The sequence below is a fragment of the Balaenoptera acutorostrata genome, chromosome 10 (assembly GCF_949987535.1).
Source record: "Balaenoptera acutorostrata chromosome 10, mBalAcu1.1, whole genome shotgun sequence".
NCBI classification, from domain to species: domain Eukaryota; kingdom Metazoa; phylum Chordata; class Mammalia; order Artiodactyla; family Balaenopteridae; genus Balaenoptera; species Balaenoptera acutorostrata.
The window spans coordinates 78,377,355-78,395,637 of NC_080073.1; the positions used below are offsets into that span (position 1 = coordinate 78,377,355).

The window sequence follows — 18,283 nt, forward strand, 5'->3', positions numbered from 1 at the left end:
GTTAGTATAGAAAGATAAAGGCACTTGGACTTCTTAAATGTATAAAACTGAGTCCCTTGATACACAAATGTGGTACAGAATGATAGTAGATTAGAGTGGACGGGGGAAAATCTCTCCCTTGCACTTTTAGGTAATGAGTTTGGACCACTGGAAAAGAACACAGGCAGAATTGCCTTTTAAATTTTAAGTGGGTTTTATCAAGTCTCAGGGGCAGCGTTTTTCCTTTGGGAACACGTTACAAAACTTCAATTGAAGTCTAAGAAATATGATTCAATAGCCAAATTTGTATTTAATTCATGGCCTTTCAGGGAAGCACCTTATGATTAAGGAAAGGCTAAGTAAAATGAGTTACATCATGACCATAACTACGATTTGCAGAACACCTTCAATGTGTCAGGCATTTTATATACTTTATTTCCAGTTTTTATTAACCTTATAAACTTGGCTTACAAGGGAGGGAACAGAGGCAGAGAAAGTTGAAGTAACGTACCCTTGGTCACCCAGCTAGTAAGTGTCAGAGCCAGGATTCCTATCCAGTGCTGTCTGACTCCAAAGCCAGGGCTCATGGACCAACGATTATAAATAAATCACACTCTGGGGTCCCCTCAGTTTCATCTGAGGCACTGATTGGACAAGCCCAAGGAGAAATATCAATCCTGTTACTAAATACTGCCAGCGCCACCTGCATCCTTGGGGGTACTCAGGGGTAAGACAGAGCCTTCTTAAACCACATCACAGAAAATATCGTCTGGAAGGGGAAGGGAATAGAAAAAAGTCTTCCTTCTTATTTTTGTTCAAAGTGTTATGCAAAATGAAACTGTAAATTGGGTAACAAGGAATAGATCTAGCCATACAGTCTGATGCCAGAATCCACTCCAAAGGCAAAGATTCTCAACTTTGCACATTAGAATCACTTGGAGAGCTTTTAAAAATACTGATTCCTGGGCTTCCCTGGTGGCGCAGTGGTTGAGAATCTGCCTGCCAATGCAGGGGACGCGGGTTCGAGCCCTGGTCTGGGAAGATCCCACATGCCACGGAGCAACTGGGCCCGTGAGCCACAACTACTGAGCCTGTGCGTCTGGAGCCTGTGCTCTGCAACAAGAGAGGCCGCGATAGTGAGAGGCCCGCGCACCGCGATGAAGAGTGGCCCCCGCTCGACGCGACTAGAGAAAGCCCTCACATAGAAACGAAGACCCCACACAGCTAAAAATAATAAATAAATAAATTAAAAAAAAAAAATACTGATTCCTAAAAATACTGGTTCCTAGTCCTGTCCCTAGAGATTCTACAGTGACTGGTCTACAGTGGGGTCCAAATAACAAAATTTTTTAAAAGTTCTCTAGATGATTAATGGAAAACCATTGAGAAGTACTGCCCTAGAAGAGGGGTGTATGTGTGTGAGTGAGACAGAGAGAGAGAACCTAGACACCTACTATCAGTTCTTTCTCCTTATTACATATACCTGGTAAAATCTGGAGCACAGGGATCTAAAGGTTAGTGGGAAAGACAGACAATCCGGGCTGCATTACCTGGGCTGTATCTTCCATCAGGCCACGGATCTTCTCCACGACATCGTTGCGCCGGTGCTGGCGCAGGGCGCTAATTAACTGGGCTAGGCTGGCCTCGGGGCCCCGGATGGTCCAGTGCTGCAGCGCTGCGTAGGCCCGCTCGTGGTCCGCCGTGTACCCGTTGGAGAAAGCGGCCACCTCCCTCTCGCTGGCATTGCACAGAAGCTGATAGATATCCTTCCACTGGCTTCCCACTTGGGCTGCTACAAGCTTCAGGATGTCAATACCTATACCAGACACAAAATAAAATAAAACACAAATACAGATATGTGAGGTCTTTAGAAGGCCAACAGAAGGCCAATCTGTTTTAATGAACTTAAAGAAGCATGCTTTCCCATGGCTCTCGTCCGTCAAAGGGATGCAGTGCCTCCTACTGCACACGCAGGCCATCCTGGAGACTAGTTAGGTGCCCTCCTGCAAATGTCACTTCCAGAACATGGAACCAGAAGAAGCAACCTGGAAGAAAAATAAATCGCCTCTAAACAATATTTTGAAAGTCAAACCCAAACAAAGTACTCAGAGTGATTCCTTTATCACTGCTAAAAACTGGAACCAAATAAATTAGAGACTCTCAGATGAAAAAAGTGGCAACTTTATAAAATCTAGAAAAGGTAAGCCACAGGTTCAAACTGCAGTGGAGTTTATCCAGCGGTGTCTGGGTAATGGGTGGTAAGAGTCTGGCTATGGTGTCCAGTATATCAAACTGATGAAATTCCCAACTGATCCAGCCCAATGGGGGCATTCCTTCAGAACTTCTAACTTCCCATGCTCTAAAATTCTATGCTCAAAAGGCAACTTTCTGATCTATTAGTCAGTCTCCTAAAGTTGACTTGCACAGTAACAATGAAGACAACAGCAAAATGACAATATACTAACAATAGCTATTATCTTCCAGGTATTATGTGAAGGCATTCGCTCATTCACATTCCAATTGCCCAGGTAAGAAAAAAAAAAAACAGCAGAAAAGTCAAGCAACTTGCCCAATATCACAAAGGTAGGTGGGTTGGGTTTTGAACCCAACTCACTGGGTAATATTATAAATGGAGTCATTCTGGCTCATCAGTTACTTATAAACTCAATCAGCATGGGTCTGCAATCCGCAGATCTGATGAACAGAGGGTGAAAATGCCAAAATCAAATCTTGGGATTTGACAACTCAGGATAAGCACCTGGCACCGACCCTCTGTGAGGTGGGGTTTTCCCTGAGTGGCACACTTTGGTGTCTTCCTCTTTAAGGCACCTTCTCTCTGCAATTACACATTGGCTTTTCCCAAATTTATCCATGGAGTGTATATCTAACCCCACAGTAAGGGCTCTGGTAGGTATCACAACAGGTGAATGAGTCTTCTGAATCAATACCATATCTTTGAATGAGGCCATACTCACAAACCCAGGTACCAGATACCAGAGTTATTATAGTTAGTTACAGCTAACAAAGAGGATACACAATGGAATACTACTCAGCCATAAAAAAGAATGAAATAGGGACTTCCCTGGTGGTGCAGTGGATAAGACTCCGAGCTCCCAGTGGAGGGGGCCCGGGTTTGATCCCTGGTTAAGGAACTAGATCCCCCATGCATGCCGCAACTAAGAGTTCACAAGCCACAACTAAGGAGCTGATGAGCTGTGACTAAGGAGCCCAAGAGCTGCAACTAAGGAGCCTGTCTGCCGCAACTAAGACCCGGTGCAGCCGAATAAAAAAAAAAAGAATGACGTAGTGTTATTTGAGCAACATGGGCGGGCCTAGAGATTATCATACTAAGTGAAGTGAGACAGAGAAAGACAAATACCATGTGATACCACTTATATGTGGAATCTAAAATATGACACAAATGAACTTATTTACAAAACAGAAACAGACTCACAGATGTGGAAAACAAACTTATGGTTACCAAAGGGGAAAGGGAGTGAGGGAGGAATAAATTAGGAGTTTTGGATTAGCAGACACAAACTACTATATATAAAATAGATAAACAACGAGGTCCTACTGTATAGCACAGGGAACTATACTCAGTATCTTATAATAAACTATAATGGAAAACAATCTGAAAAAGAATATATATGTGTATAACTGAATCACTTTGCTATACACCAGAAACTAACACAACACTGTAAATCAACTACACTTCAATTTAAAAGGAAAGTTGAAAAAAAGTCTTTAAAACATTTACTACTCAAAAAAAAAAAGGGGGGGGGGGGAATTCCCTGGCGGTCCAGTGGTTAGGACTCTGTGCTTCCACTGCAAGGGGTACGGGTTTGATCCCTGGTCAGGGAACTAAGATCCCACAGGCCATGGGGCGAGGCGAAAAAAAAAAAAATGAAGTCAAGTTCCCAAGTGAAACTTGGGGAAGAAAGCAAAAGAAGAGAAGAGGAGCTTACGGTGATGGTTAATTGAATTTTTCAATTAACTAGAGGTTAGTCGGAAGGGAAAGAAAAAAACCTTTTTTGCTTCAATCAGTTGTTGGGGAAAATATTTATAAAATGAGCTATCAACTTTTGCCTGAGAAAAGAGCAATAACAATTCCCGAAGTTTCCTCGTAAGTGGAGGAATTTGTGCTTCCTCCATGGAAACCCTTCCTCTGCCACGCAATCCCACTGAAGCAGAGGACTTGGAAGACTTGCGTGTACATCCTGAACCAACCCCCTGAAAATGGTTTCGGAAAGTAAGTTCCTGGTAGCAGGCTGCTTTCTTGTCAACTGTAAAAGTAGAATGCCACAGATTGAGACCCGACTGTACTTCCCACACTATTTACCCTGGCAGTGTGAAATACACTTGAACCCTCTGCTTTTCAGTTTTCATAGCAAAGTTTAGCTAGATACAGAGCTTCTGATTTCAAGCAAACAGACACCTCAAAAAAAAAAACATGTCTTATTTAAAACCCCGCAGGTAACTTTCAGGAGCAAGCCAGCTCTTTGCGGTTGGTGTGGTCGATTCTTCCAAACACCAAAAGGCTTCTTAGCCCCTGAATCTTAATTTAGGTCAAGTTAACGAAGGCCCACAGTGTCTTACATGGAAACATGACTGTGTTTTCTTGTATGTGGGCCCTTTGCTTAAATCTTCGTAGTGCCAGTGACAGTGTGGCTTTGGGCAGACCACTAACTGTCATGTTCATTTCCTCATTTGTACAATGGAGATACTCAGTATGGTCCCTGGGAATGAGCTGATTAACATTTTCTATAGAGTGGATTTATTTTTGGAAGTACCCCATCATTATAAATGTTCCATACACTGGGCACTACAACTTAAGACTAAATGCATTTCTGATGGAAACACACAGGCTTTATAGAGTAATTACAGAGTTTAAAAGGCTTACGCTGAACAATAGCTCCTTCTTCCAAAAGCCAGTATTTATACTTTTTTTCTGCCACAAAATTTTTTTTAAAAAAAGGAAAACATGAAGAATGGGTGCAATGAGATTTTCCTTCAACTAAAATTGACAAGAAGCTAAATTTTAGGTCCACGAATCAGGTTTCACCTTATTCTTTTACTGTGTAAACATGGAGTCAACTTATGTGAGCCAGCCTGGATCAACAAGGTTCCTCACCACGGGCCCCTCCCACTTCGGAGCTGATAAATACTAAGATGTCAGAGACAACCACTACCTCCGGAGATCCCAGCCTCTCAGCCTAGCACAGTATCACAAACCACAGCAGCAGGAGGGAAGACCAGTCTGAACTAGCCCACGACTTTGGTGTACCCTGCCCCGACCCCACTATCACCACCAAAGGGAAAAGAAAAACCTGCAGAATATTTCAAGAGTATTTGTGGGGCAGCCACTGTGTGTTAACTTTGTTTTGCTGGACTGAAAGCCCTTGGGAGATTTTCAGACAAAGAGTTTAGCACCAAGAAAATGAAGTCACACTGATGAAGCACAAAATTTGATGGGATCTGAAAGTGCTCTTCCTTTAGAAAACAAGTTTCAGGCAAAACTAAACAATACAACTATAGGGAAAAGCAGTAGAATGATTAAACTAAATTGAGATAGCTACCGTTGGGGAGGGAGGGGGGTACGTTAGCTGTCCACTACTGGACAGGGACACAGAGGGGACTTCAAAGGTATTCCCGAGGTTCAATTTCCTAAGCTGGATGGTGGGGAAATGGGTCTTCTTTTTATTTTATGATTGTATTTGATATTTATGTTATTATTCCATTTAAAGCTACATACATATATATAACACACATATATAGACATATATTTACATATACTTTATACCTATACATACTATGATGTGGGATACATAATTTTTTAAATGTTTAATTTTATTGGTGAGGAATCTCATGTAGAAAGGTTAGTGACTAATTCAAGGTTGCCCAGCTAGTTAGTGGTACCTCTGTTGTGGTTAATAGGGAATATGGTATCGCAGAGGAACATTGCTATTCGCTGGAATTATGCTTCTAGGGCATAGTCCACATATGAATGCACTCGGCATAGACGATGGTGTGTGTGCTTCTTCCTGGCCTGTTATTACTGACCAAGCAGATGCTTGGAAAGTTTTTCTTTAGGGCTAGCAAGTGTAGTTCTTTCCTTTAAAACTATGGTACCCTTTTTTTTGAAAAAAAGGAAGTTTCAGCAAGCTTTTTCTATACAGGGCAAGAAAAAATATTTTAGGCTTTGAGAACCATACAGTCTCTGTTGCAAGTTCTCAACTCTGTTGTTAGGTGACAGCAGCCATAAGCAGTACACATGAACCCATGTGCTATAGTTCTCCAACCCCTGAAACTGTAGCAATTTAAAGAGACCATAGCTAGACTGTTAAACGGCAAAAAGATTTAGAAAAGCATTGTGTTAAAAGAAACACAAACACACACAAAGCTCCCAAAATGAAAGTTCCTACCCCAATGATTAATCTCAATGTGAAATGATAGTAAAATAGAGACCAAATCTCTGCGTGGCTGGGTGCCCTGGTCATCTGTCCATCAGCGTTCCGATAATTTTCATCTAGAATGGAGATAGTCACCATGTGTTGAATTAATCTAACTTGTTTAGCATGATGCCAAATCTCTTTTTTCTTAGGTTGAAAAGCAATACAACCGTCAACCCATGGAAGTGCTGATTGATAGGCAACGAGCTTAACTTCGATTTTCTTGTGATGGCAGGTCCTGGAGCTCTGGAAAATGGCTGAAGTTTCCAAAGAAGTCATGAAGCAGCCAAGCCCTATAAACCAGGGGCTGTACCTGCCAGGGGCTGTGTCTGAGAAGGTGGTCCTGACACCAGGGAAACGGCTTGTGACTTTTAAGGTGCAGGTAGTAGAAAGATCATAAACTTGCTAATCCCAAGATACAGTTTCAAACTCCATGACTTGTTAGTTGCGTGACCTTGGGCAAATGACCTCTAAGATTTCAGTGTCCTCATCAGTAAAATGAAAATACCACCTCTTATCTCATAGGCTGGGTAAGGAGATGTATGGGGTCAAGTATTAAACCCGTAAAGCACCTTGCTTCTCCTTCCTCTGTCCCCTCCAGTTCTGGACAAGAGTCACTGGGGCAACGAAGCTGACAGGCGGGAGGAGTTCTGCATAGACATGGGTTTTAGCACCAGGACCACAGGCGCTGAACAATGAAGCCGGGCACCAGCATCCTCGCCTCCTGGGTTTTTTCAGAACCTCATCAGTATATGTCCGAAGGGGCACCACTGCACAAGAGGGGCACCACCCACAGAAAGGCACACGTGAGAGGTCAACACTGCCCCCCCTGCCACACACAGGACATCACAACAGGACTCGGGCGGTTCTTCCGAATGAGCGGACTCTGCCCAGCTCCGATGTGAGGGAGCTCAAGGAAGAGGCACGAGGTGAGCAGTTGGGTTATCGTGGAAGACATGGCATTCTCCCATGCATTATAAAACCCTGAATCAGATATAATCTGGGTGACAACCCTCATCGGAGGCTCAATGTCAACATCAGTATGCAAAAAAAGTTCCTCCTCTTTTAATACGAACCTGAATTGACCTTTACAAGAGAAGGTATTAACGCTCCTTCCTTTTGGAGATAAATATCTGAAATGAGTGCATCATTAAGAAGCCATGGTAAAGCCTTCCCTGGAAGAGGTATGAAGGACGGTGACGACAGAACTGGAGGAAACAAAGGCCGTCTGGACCCCATGACACAGCCCTCTGGATTTCATGCTGTACAACCATATTTCGTACAGAATGGGTACATCGAAGAGGCGAATGTGTTTATAAGCTTTTTGCTGGTACCACATTCTCATCATTTAAAAGATTCAGGTATTCCCACTGCATCTCCCATCCTTGTTAAATGTCATGGCAGTTATCATTATTCTGCTAGGAAAAGAAATGGCGGGGGTGGGGGGGGTGAGAACAAATAATGAGAAAACTCCCATGGAGGCAATTAGTACACAAACTCCTCCCGCGACAGATGACTCCACAGCTATCCCTGTGCTGGTCTGCTGGTTTACACACACACACACACACACACACACACACACACACACAGAGTCTCCTGAGACACACATGTCGAAAACAGGCCATATGAGCTCAAAACGACTTCCCTGCTACCAACAGCCTGACCCCAAACATGCCCTTCATCGGCAAGTGCTGTGACCCCAGGCTTGCCAACTGCAGACACAAGGGCAAAGATGGACACGACACATAAAACAATTGTACAGAACAACAACTTGTAAGTCAAGTTCACAAATGTGAATAAAAGTCTGGCTTTAGCATGCCATGATGGTCTTCCCTGTACAATGGTCATGTCCTCAGAGATGCCTTTTCTGGCCACCTTCTGCCCGAGCCCCATGTCTGCTTCGAACACCATTATCCCCAGCTACTCCAGGAGCCTAGCACATAACAAAGTACAATGAATATCTCTGACTGAATGAGTGAATGAATGAATGAATGAGAGCCTTTTTACATCCCTCCCCTCTTGCCTGAAACTCCTCCCCACCATCTGTTATCCCATTAGCCCTGTAACTTAAGTCCCTGAGAATGAGAAGGACCAAATGCTATCACATCCTTGCTGTGTAGCCCTGCCAGATCTACAGTCTCTATGATGACAAGAAGGAAGGCCCACGTGTGGCTGCCAATGGGGGAAACGCGGGCTTCCTGGCACAGGAACCCAGCTGTTGTGCAATAACCTCTCCCTCTGCTGGCGCCCTCTTCCCATTGAGGGCCGTCCACTGAATCCATGTCAGGGCCCAGAGCTCACGAGGCAAAGAGGTCCCACCATGGCGGAAACCTCCTCCAGAGATAAGCTATCCAGGCCACGGTCTGTCTGGCCTGATAACATAGTAAATGCTCCTAAAAGCAACAACCCCACATGTGCATGGTTTTTTTTGCAGTAACCAGCATGTCATAGGATGGTTAAAACATGCTATATCAGGACTTCCCTGGTGGTCCAGTGTTTAAGACTCTGCAATTCCACTGTAGGGGGCACGGGTTCGATCCCTGGTCAAGGAACTAAGATCCCGCGTGACCAAAAACAAAAACAAAAGACAAAAAACACGCTATATCGAAAGTGATCACTCCCAAAGCATCACACAGGAAACTGCTTCATCCACGCCAGGAACTTGGTTTGCCCCAGGTTAAAAATACTCCTTCCCTATGGGGGTAAAAAGTTGGAGGAACTGTTTAGATTTCATTTGAAACCCCAAAAGTGATTTCCAAAGCTGAATTCATCAGTATCTTGTTGAAGGTTCAATGGACAATCATTACAAGCTCAGATGAATCGCGGGAGCCGCTAAAAACCACCGTGCAAAGGTCTCGCGGTTAATGGAAGAACTGTTTACCAAGGGCAAACTCTATCAAAGCAGTAGGAATGGAAGATATAAATTTCCATTTCCAGATGGAAGATATACATTTCACTGAGGCTGTGAGGACAAAACTAATAACCTTTTCTTTCATTCCAGGAGGAAAACAAAACAACACAAAACAAAAAATGCCCTCTTCCTCCCTGTCTTAGCCTCTGTATGAAGCCGTTCGTTTATTCATGTAATGAAAATGTACTGAGTCCTTACTGAGCACCAGACACGATTCTGGGCATTGGGGACGTGGCAGCGAACGAGGCAACACAAAATCCTTTTTCCTGGTGAAGTCTGCATTCTGTTGGGGAACGCGGGAAGTAATAAAATATTCCATACGCTGCACAGCCAGGAGTGCGAAGGAGTGAAAGACGGCAGGGGAAGGGGACCGAGGGGCAGGGCTGCAAATTTAGATACGGGGCCTTCTCCCTGATATCTCAAAGAAGGTTCCACTGAGCTAACGTTGGAATCAAGCCCTAATGGAGGTGAGGGAGCAAGTCCTGCGGAGGCAACAGCGGGTACAAAGGGAGGGAGGGTGCTGGCATGTACGAGGAGGGCAGGAAGGCCAGTGTGGCTGCAACAATGAGCGATGGGAAGGGTGGTGGGCGTCAGAGGCCGGATACGGATGGCCAGGAGGGGAGTACAGGTTGCACTGGGCCTTCAGGCTGCCGCTCTGCGTGCAGTGAAAAGTCACTGGGGATTTTGACTTTTCGAGGACAGGACCGCGGCGATGTGACTTACATTGGACAGGATCACTCCGGCCGTTGTGAAAAGAATAAACTCAAAGGGGCACAGGCAGAAGTGGAGCAACCAGTCCAGAGGCCATGGCAATGATCCAGGAGGGAGGTGACAGTGCCTTGGGCCAGGGTGGTGGCTGTGGAAATGAGGGCAAATGGTGGCCTTCTGCATCTGTTTTGAAGGTACTGCTGATTGGATTGGCTAATGGCTCAAATATGGGGTGAGAAAGCAGGAAAGGAGTTAAGGACTCTGCTAAGGTTTTGCTTGGAGCAGCGGGAAGGCCAGAGGAGCCATTTTCTGCGCTGGGTAACTGATGCGGGATTCAGGTTTTCACATCTTAAGTGGGAGGTGCCTGTTGGACATCTGGGTCCATCAGGCAGGTGGGAGGCTATCTGTATGTTGAGTTCAGGTACAAGATCCAGGCTGGGTCGATGCACTTGGGAATTAGCAGCAGATAGATGGCATTTAAAGCCATGGGTCACCCAGGGAAGGGGTGTGTGCGGGTAGAAAAGAGGGGTGAGTCCTGAGCCCTGGGGCTCTCCATTATTCAGAGGTGGGGTCCAAGAGGAGGAACTAGCCAAGGAGCTGGAGAAGGAACAGCCGGAGAGGTGGGAGGAGAGCAAGAGAGGATGGAGTCCAGGAAGCCAAAGGAAGGAAGTGTTTCAGGAAGAAGGGAACCAGGGGACCGAATAGGCCGTAGAGGAAAACTCAGAATTGAACAATGCAGTTAGAATCGTGCTGTCAGACTATGTGAAAAAGAGGCAAGACTGGGGCTAAAACATTGCTACCATATTTTAGAGGTGCTAAAACATCTAAATGCACTTTTTAAAAACTGAAGTATCGTTGATTTACAGTGTTCCAGGTATACAGCAAAGTGATTCAGATATAGATAGATGGATAGATAGGTATTCTTTTTCAGATTCTTTTCCCTTATAGGTTATTACAAGATATTGAATATAGTTCCCTGTGCTATACAGTAGTAGGTCCTTGTTGGTTATCTATTTTATATACAGTAGCGTGTACCTGTTAATCCCAAATTCCCAGTTCGCCCCTCCCCAACTCCCTCCCCCTTTGGTAACCACAAGTTTGTTCTCCAAATCTGTGAGTCTAATTCTATTTTGGAGATAAGTTCATTTGTATCGGTGTTTTAGATTCCACGTGTAAGTGATATATATGTTTTTAACCAATGCCTTTCCATAGCTTGGTGGCAGTGTGCTTTTTTCCTTAGTGGTATATAAAATAATGGTGCGTCTCACAATCAGTGGTGTCTTAGATTTGACGAAATATAGTAAGAACTATTATTTTTTTTAATTTATAAACCTGAACCCACCTAATTTTTACAATCTGACATACCATCAACAACCTAGTACGTCAAATTCTGTTCAGACGCTGCAAGGGTAACGACCAATTACTCGTGAAGAACAATCAACAGAATTAGAGAAATTCTTCCTTCTCTGCAAAATCTGCTTACGTAATACCTGACCAGGTTGATTCAAGGACACTCATCTGTAAGGATTTTCTTTTCTACTTGTATTTTAGCCCTACGTGGGGAAGATGCTTATGTATTTTTCAGTGTCCCAAACAGCTTAAATTCAAAAGCTGTTCGATAAATTAGAGAATAAAATATACATTTAAAACATAAATACCTGTCCTCTAAAGCCTAGAGGAAGAAGCCATTGGTGGGTGGGCCTGGGGAGGACAACAGCCTTCCAAGGGCAAAGGCCACACTTTCCTTGACTCTGTGCATGAGATAATGCTTTTGAGGCTGTCGCAATCAGAGGCTTTTCTCCTGCAGCGGTTGTGCGTGCTTTATAATTCTCAAACATCCTAGAGGTTCAACCGAAAGGTGCCATCCGGCTGGAAGCAGCATTACGGGAAGCAAAGGTGGCAAAGACCGGGGTTGGGGAGCGGAGGATGGAGAACAGCGTGCCTGTTCCTGCCTGCTCCCCGAAAATGACTACGGCCCTGGGGGCAGAGCAAGGGCACAGCAACCTCTTAAATGGAATAATCTGCTCCCTTCAGCCCGGCTTCCCGGTGTTTATACTTCAAGTCTACTTCCCGTAGGAAATTTGGGCTGACAAGACAGGATGACTGTCTGGAATTTGGAGTCCAGGAGCCTTTTGGCAAAGGAAGGAGAGTTTCTTTGGTTGCAGCTGCTGCTGTCTGGGGCTGAGAAAACTACCCCCAAGTTCAACAGATGTGAGTTCCGATTAGCACGATTAGCACGACTCCATCACCTCTGACTTATCTGAAACAGTCTTTATGTTTTCAAACAGCCCTCAGAGCCTTCAGCCATTGGGTATCTGGCTTTAGAATTTTTCCATTTCAAGCAATCCAAGAAAACAGTGAAAAGGAGGAAATCGGGGTGACTTCTATGGAGGAAAACTCATTACTGGTGACAATTTTTCAGTTGTTTTATTTCAGAACAAGCTGGGTTTTGCTAAGGGAAATAAATTTTTCTTGATTGAGCACAATTTAAAAAAATCAACGATAGAAACTAGAAATTTCTAACATTGGAAAAATTAAAATCCAGATTCCAAGAACCAGAAAAATAAATCCAGATTCTAAGAATCAAGGGGCAGTGTCCAGAGTCAGATCAGTGTCTGAGTTTAAAGCCTAGCACTGCCCCTTTGTAGCTGTGTGACCTCGGGCAAGCGATTCTCTGTACCTCAGTTTTCCCACCTGCAAAATGGTGATGATAGTTGTCTACCTCATATGGTCAAGAAAATTAAGTTAATATTTATAAAAATTGCTTAGAACAGCATATGGCATTCAGTAAGCATGATACAAGTCTTTGTTAAAGAAAAGTAGACAATGAAAACTTAATGGTTGGGCTTCCCTGGTGGCGCAGTGGTTGAGAATCTGCCTGCTAATGCAGGGGACACGGGTTCGAGCCCTGGTGTGGGAAGATCCCACATGCCGCGGAGCAACTAGGCCCGTGAGCCACAATTACTGAGCCTGTGCGTCTGGAGCCTGTGCTCCGCAACAAGAGAGGCCGCGATAGTGAGAGGCCTGCGCACCGCGATGAGGAGTGGCCCCTGCTTGCCGCAACTAGAGAAAGCCCTAGCACAGAAACGAAGACCCAACATAGCAATCAATCAATCAGTAAATCTTTAAAAAAAAAAGGAAAACTTAATGGTAGCAGAAACCTTTCTCATAAGGTTAGAAAATTATATTAGCAAGTCACAGTTTATTCCATCTTTTGCACCCCAAAATCACCTCAAGATCTTGCCTATGTGGGTGGTAGCAAACACTCCCTAATCTCACTTTAGAAAAATGTAAAGTGGAAAAGTACTTATTATTGAATTCCTAATGCACTTCATTCGTTCTTCATTTCTCAACACTGCTTATGGTGGTTTTAATAATTCAGGCGAAATGTTATGTCATTCCTGAAACCTGATTGAAGAGTATATTGATGTTGTTCAAATACATCCAAGGCACAGATTTCAGTTACTCAGCATCTGTCCCTAACCAACCCTGCAACTTCGGGGAAATATTTATAAGAGAAACACAATCACAATTCCACTCTTACAATTCAATTGCATCTTACTGCTTCCCCTCGGAAGAGGATGAAGTCTGCAGAGTTGTGAAACTGGGGGATGGTTTTGCTTCATAAGCCCCAATAAAAACCACTTCTCCCACACTGGGCCAATCCTAAAGAAGGAAGCATTTATTCGCAGCCTATTGTTGGAATTTGTAAGGACCCAGAACTGAGAACGTGGTCGTTACTGAGTAAAACCTAAAGACAAGAGAGATGGGAGGGGATTTGTTTCTGCTTGTTTGCTGGGTAAGGCAGGATGATGTCGGGTTTTACTTTGCTTGAGCAGTGAGTTGTGGATGGGGGAAAGGATGGAAGAAATTAAAAAATATATTACCAGAAACTCAAGATCTAAAATAGAGCTCAGTGCCAGGACAATATCTGAACCTTTTAAGTAAGTGCACTAAGCCAATTCTATCCTGTTCTTTAAGCAGCACTGTTTTCCCTAAGAACAGTCTTTAGGTACAGATTGGGACGTCAAAGTTATGCAAAAACATGGATGGACCTAGAGATGATCATACTAAGTGAAGCAAGTCACACAGAGAAAGACAAATACCGTATAATATCACTGATATGTGAAATCTAAAAAAATGATACAAATGAACTAATGAACTTATTTACCAAACAGAAACAGACTCACAGACATAGGAAACAAAGTTATGGTTACCAAAGAGGAAAGGGTGAGGGAGGGATAAACTAGGATTTTGGGTTTAACAGATACAGACTACTACAGGACCTAATATATAGCACAGGGAACTATATTCAATACCTTATAATAACCTATAATGGAAAAGAATCTAAGAAAGAATATAGATAGATAGATTGATAGATAGATAGATAGATAGATAGATATAACCAAATCACTTTGCTGTACCAGAAACTAACACAACATTGTAAATCAACTATACTCCAATTTAAATTTTTTTTAAATTTAAAAATTAAAAAAAAAAGAAATAGCATCTTAGTATCTCGTTCTACAGAATGAGCCCTTTGCCTTTTTGCTGCTGCAGGTACAAAACGGTCTGCTTGAGAAAACATCCGCCAGCTGCCTTCACAATCCCTTTTGCAGTCCACTGAAAGGAGATGCTGTCTTTATATAACACGTGCTTTAAGAAACTACACAGGGAAGGATTACTGTCCCTGTCAAATGCTTCCGATCTCCCTGAGATCCAGGACTACGAATGTGCTCATCAGAACTAAGTGCAGTTTAAACAACGTAAATCCAATTCCTTTGTCTCTCAACCTTTTCTCCCCTCATGTTTCTTCATAGCCTGAAGTCTGAAAGAAAAAGGGAATGCGATTGACGAGAGACACTGCCCGTTTTTTGCTCTCTTTCTCACTATCCAGAAGCTCCTCCTCAAGTATTTCAGGGCAATTTCCACGCCTCACCTGCCTTCCAAACGTCCCCTCAAAATCCCAAGGGCAACGGGGCTGCTGGGAACCCAGCTTCATACTTAACACAAATAGTTACAGGTCACAAATAGGAAGAGAGAGAAGTGGGGAAGGCAGAAGGGAGGAGAGGAACAAAGCAAGGAAAGTCAACAGCAAAGACCCATATTAGAAACGGCAATGGCTCCCGTTCTCAAGCCATCTCTGTCCTTAACTGGGACAGGACCACTGTTCTGTATGATCCATAATCCTAACGAAGTGAATGAGGTGACTGTTTTAAGATCATTTGAGACTTTCTCAGTGCAATGGATGGCCAGTGTGTACACGCTAAGTGTCACTCTCCTTACTATGGTCCTTTTTGTTTCCAAACCGATCAGACAAGAAATATTGTTTTCCGTGTAACTTCCCAAATAGCATGAACCCACATTAATCTTTAAGTTGAACATTTTGGACCCCCACTTGCCCCATTATGCTTGGGTTATGTTATCAAAAGAACTAAAGTTTTTAAAAATGACAAAAAGGGACTTCCCTGGTGGCAAAATGGTTAGGAGCCCTCCTGCCAATGCAGGGGACATGGGTTCGAGCCCTGGTCTGGGAAGATCTCACATGCCGCGGAGCAACTAAGCCTGTGCGCCACAACTACTGAGCCTGCACTCTAGAGCCTGCAAGCCACAACTACAGAGCCCGCGAGCCACAACTGCTGAGCCCGCGGGCCACGACTACTGAAGCCCGCACGCCTACAGCCCGTGTTTCCAACAAGAGAAGCCACCGCAATGAGAAGCCCGCGCACTGCAACAAAGAGTAGCCCCTGTTCGCCACAACTAGAGAAAGCCTGTGCACAGCAACAAAGACCCAACACAGCCCAAAAAAAAAAGACAAAAACATGGCACATTAAGCATTAACAGTAGACTTACATCTTGATGTTACTTGGACCTGGTAATAAACTCTTAAATAAATTCTGAATGGACATTCAATTCCTGCTGCTGAAAAGGACATATTACAGGAAACCACAGTACAGTCCCAATCTACCAACAGAAAACTGCTATGACTCCAGAAAGGAAGGAAACATACAAAATGCCACAGCCCCGCAGTCTCCCATCCTCCTGGCCACATAAGGTCTCGTCCTGTGTTTCCAACACTAGGATTCCATGGAAGTAGGGTAGCAGTTTTGTGGAGTTCAACTTTAAAACCATAAACCCATGGAAGGCAGAGAGGGGTGAGTGGAACCAAAAGAAGAGGCTCCTGTTGGTGAGAAAGATGGGAACCACTGGCCTGGCTTCACAGTGCTGGGGGTCTACATGGCATTCAGGAGCACAGCACCACCTGCTTAAGGTGGGTAAGGGTTAAGTGAGGTCCTACACCACCTCTTATACAGAATACACAGGACTAGGCGATTTTATCCCCACCCTCATCCTCTTGAACAATTCAGTGTGAAATGGACAAGGACCAGAAAACGATCTTATTATACAGGATTATCTGCTGCCCAGAACTCACTGCAATCAGATCAACAAGGTATTGTTTCCAGAGGCCTCTCCGGGCACCTGGAATGGTTTTTCTGAAACAGAACCTCTCTTTGTTATGGGATTTTACCTGGGTGTACCTTTGAGAATAGCAATTTGGAAACAGACCTTCCTTAAAAAAACACCTTAAACATAAACTTCCCAATGCAAAATCCCGGGGGAAAAACGTTAAACTACTGGAAGAGATAATAACATCTGAGTGAGAGGACTGTGATTTAGTTGGAAAAGTGTATTGCTGAAATACTGCTTTCTCGGAAGGTAGGGTCAGGTTTTGTTTGATTTGGCACTTCCATTCTTTCTACAAAATAAGATTGTTTCAAGGACACAGACATAGTAGTTTACAAGGTTACAGTGGCCATAAGAATGCCTAAGATCATTGTATTAAATTGCTTTCTGCTGCTGGACCAGATTTACTTCTACAACTCCCTGTGTTCTCAAGAGTTCTGAAAACTGCACTGCAAGAGTTTAGAACTATAGCTGACCATAATCTACTCTATAAATCCAGCTACTAAAGGAATGGAGTCGCTTCTTTCACAAAGTGAGGACTTCCCTGGTGGCGCAGTGGTTGAGAATCTGCCTGCCAATGCAGGGGACAGGGGTTCGATCCCTGGTCCGGGAAGATCCCACATGCCCCGAGGCAACTAAGCCCGTGTGCCACAGCTACTGAGCCTGTGGTCTAGAGCCCTCGAGTTACAACTACTGAGCCCGCGTGCTGCAAATACTGAAGCCTGCGTGCCTAGAGCCCATGCTCCGCAACAGGAGAGGACACCACAGTGAGAAGCCCGCGCACCGCAACGAAGAGTAGCCTCCGCTCGCCACAACTAGAGAAAGCCCGCGCGTAGCAACGAAGACTCACGCAGCCAAAAATAAAATAAATAAATAAATAAATTTATTAAAAAATAAAATGAAATAAGAGGAGAATTCCAAATATTTACATAATTAAGAACAATGTGAACACTGTTTTCTGCTAATTAGATATATTAGAAGAAGTGTTCTGCCTGGCCACCTTAAAGGACAATTTAATGAAATATCGGATCCTAGGCAGGATCCTATACCAGAGGAAAAAGTATGCTGTCTATCAAGGGCCTTACTGGGTCAACTGACAACTATGGAATATGGACAGCAAATTAAAATATGGTATCCATGTTAAATTTACTGAAGTTGAAAACTGTGCTAGTTTTTTAAGAGAATATCCTTACTGTTAGGAAATACATACTGAAGAATCTAGGCATAAATGGTCATAAAATGGTTCAGAAAAATTATTTTATGTCTGTATATATGTGCATATACATGCTATATACTGTGTACTATGTAACATTATATAACATTATATATAACATAGATTATTCTACATGGCACATTTTATAATATAAAATTTATATTTTTATAGAAAGAAAGCAAATGATAATGCAAAAGGGCAAAATGTTAACAATAGGTCAATCTGGGCACAGGTATATAGATATTCTTTGTACTATTTTTGTAATTTTTCCATACGTTTGAGATTATATCCAAATTAAAATTTTTTATTAAAAAGGAGGAAGAACTGGAGCCTCCCTTGCCCAGCTGGTTGCCTGCAAAGGGTTGTTTTATTCAAGTCTGTATAGGTTCATCCCAAGTCGGGGGTTCACCCCAGTCTGACTTTCACTTGGTTTGATCGTTCATATAAATCAGCAAAAAGAAGCAAAATGAGTTGTTTTTTAAAACTTTCTCTACATTTCTGATTATAAAAGTAGCATGTACTTATTATAGAAAATTTGGGAAAAAGACAGAAAAC

At 43.4% G+C, this 18,283-nt stretch overlaps 1 protein-coding gene across 1 annotated transcript in view; it reads right to left on the reverse strand.

Moving 5' to 3' along the window:
- The window catches only part of TNFRSF21 (TNF receptor superfamily member 21), a 65,043-nt gene that overhangs the window by 24,686 nt on the left and 22,074 nt on the right, over positions 1-18,283 (reverse strand). Inside the window, exon 4 of the mRNA XM_007193848.2 lies at positions 1,530-1,795. Coding sequence (XP_007193910.2) covers positions 1,530-1,795 — 266 coding nt within the window. The remainder of the gene's footprint in view (positions 1-1,529; positions 1,796-18,283) is intronic.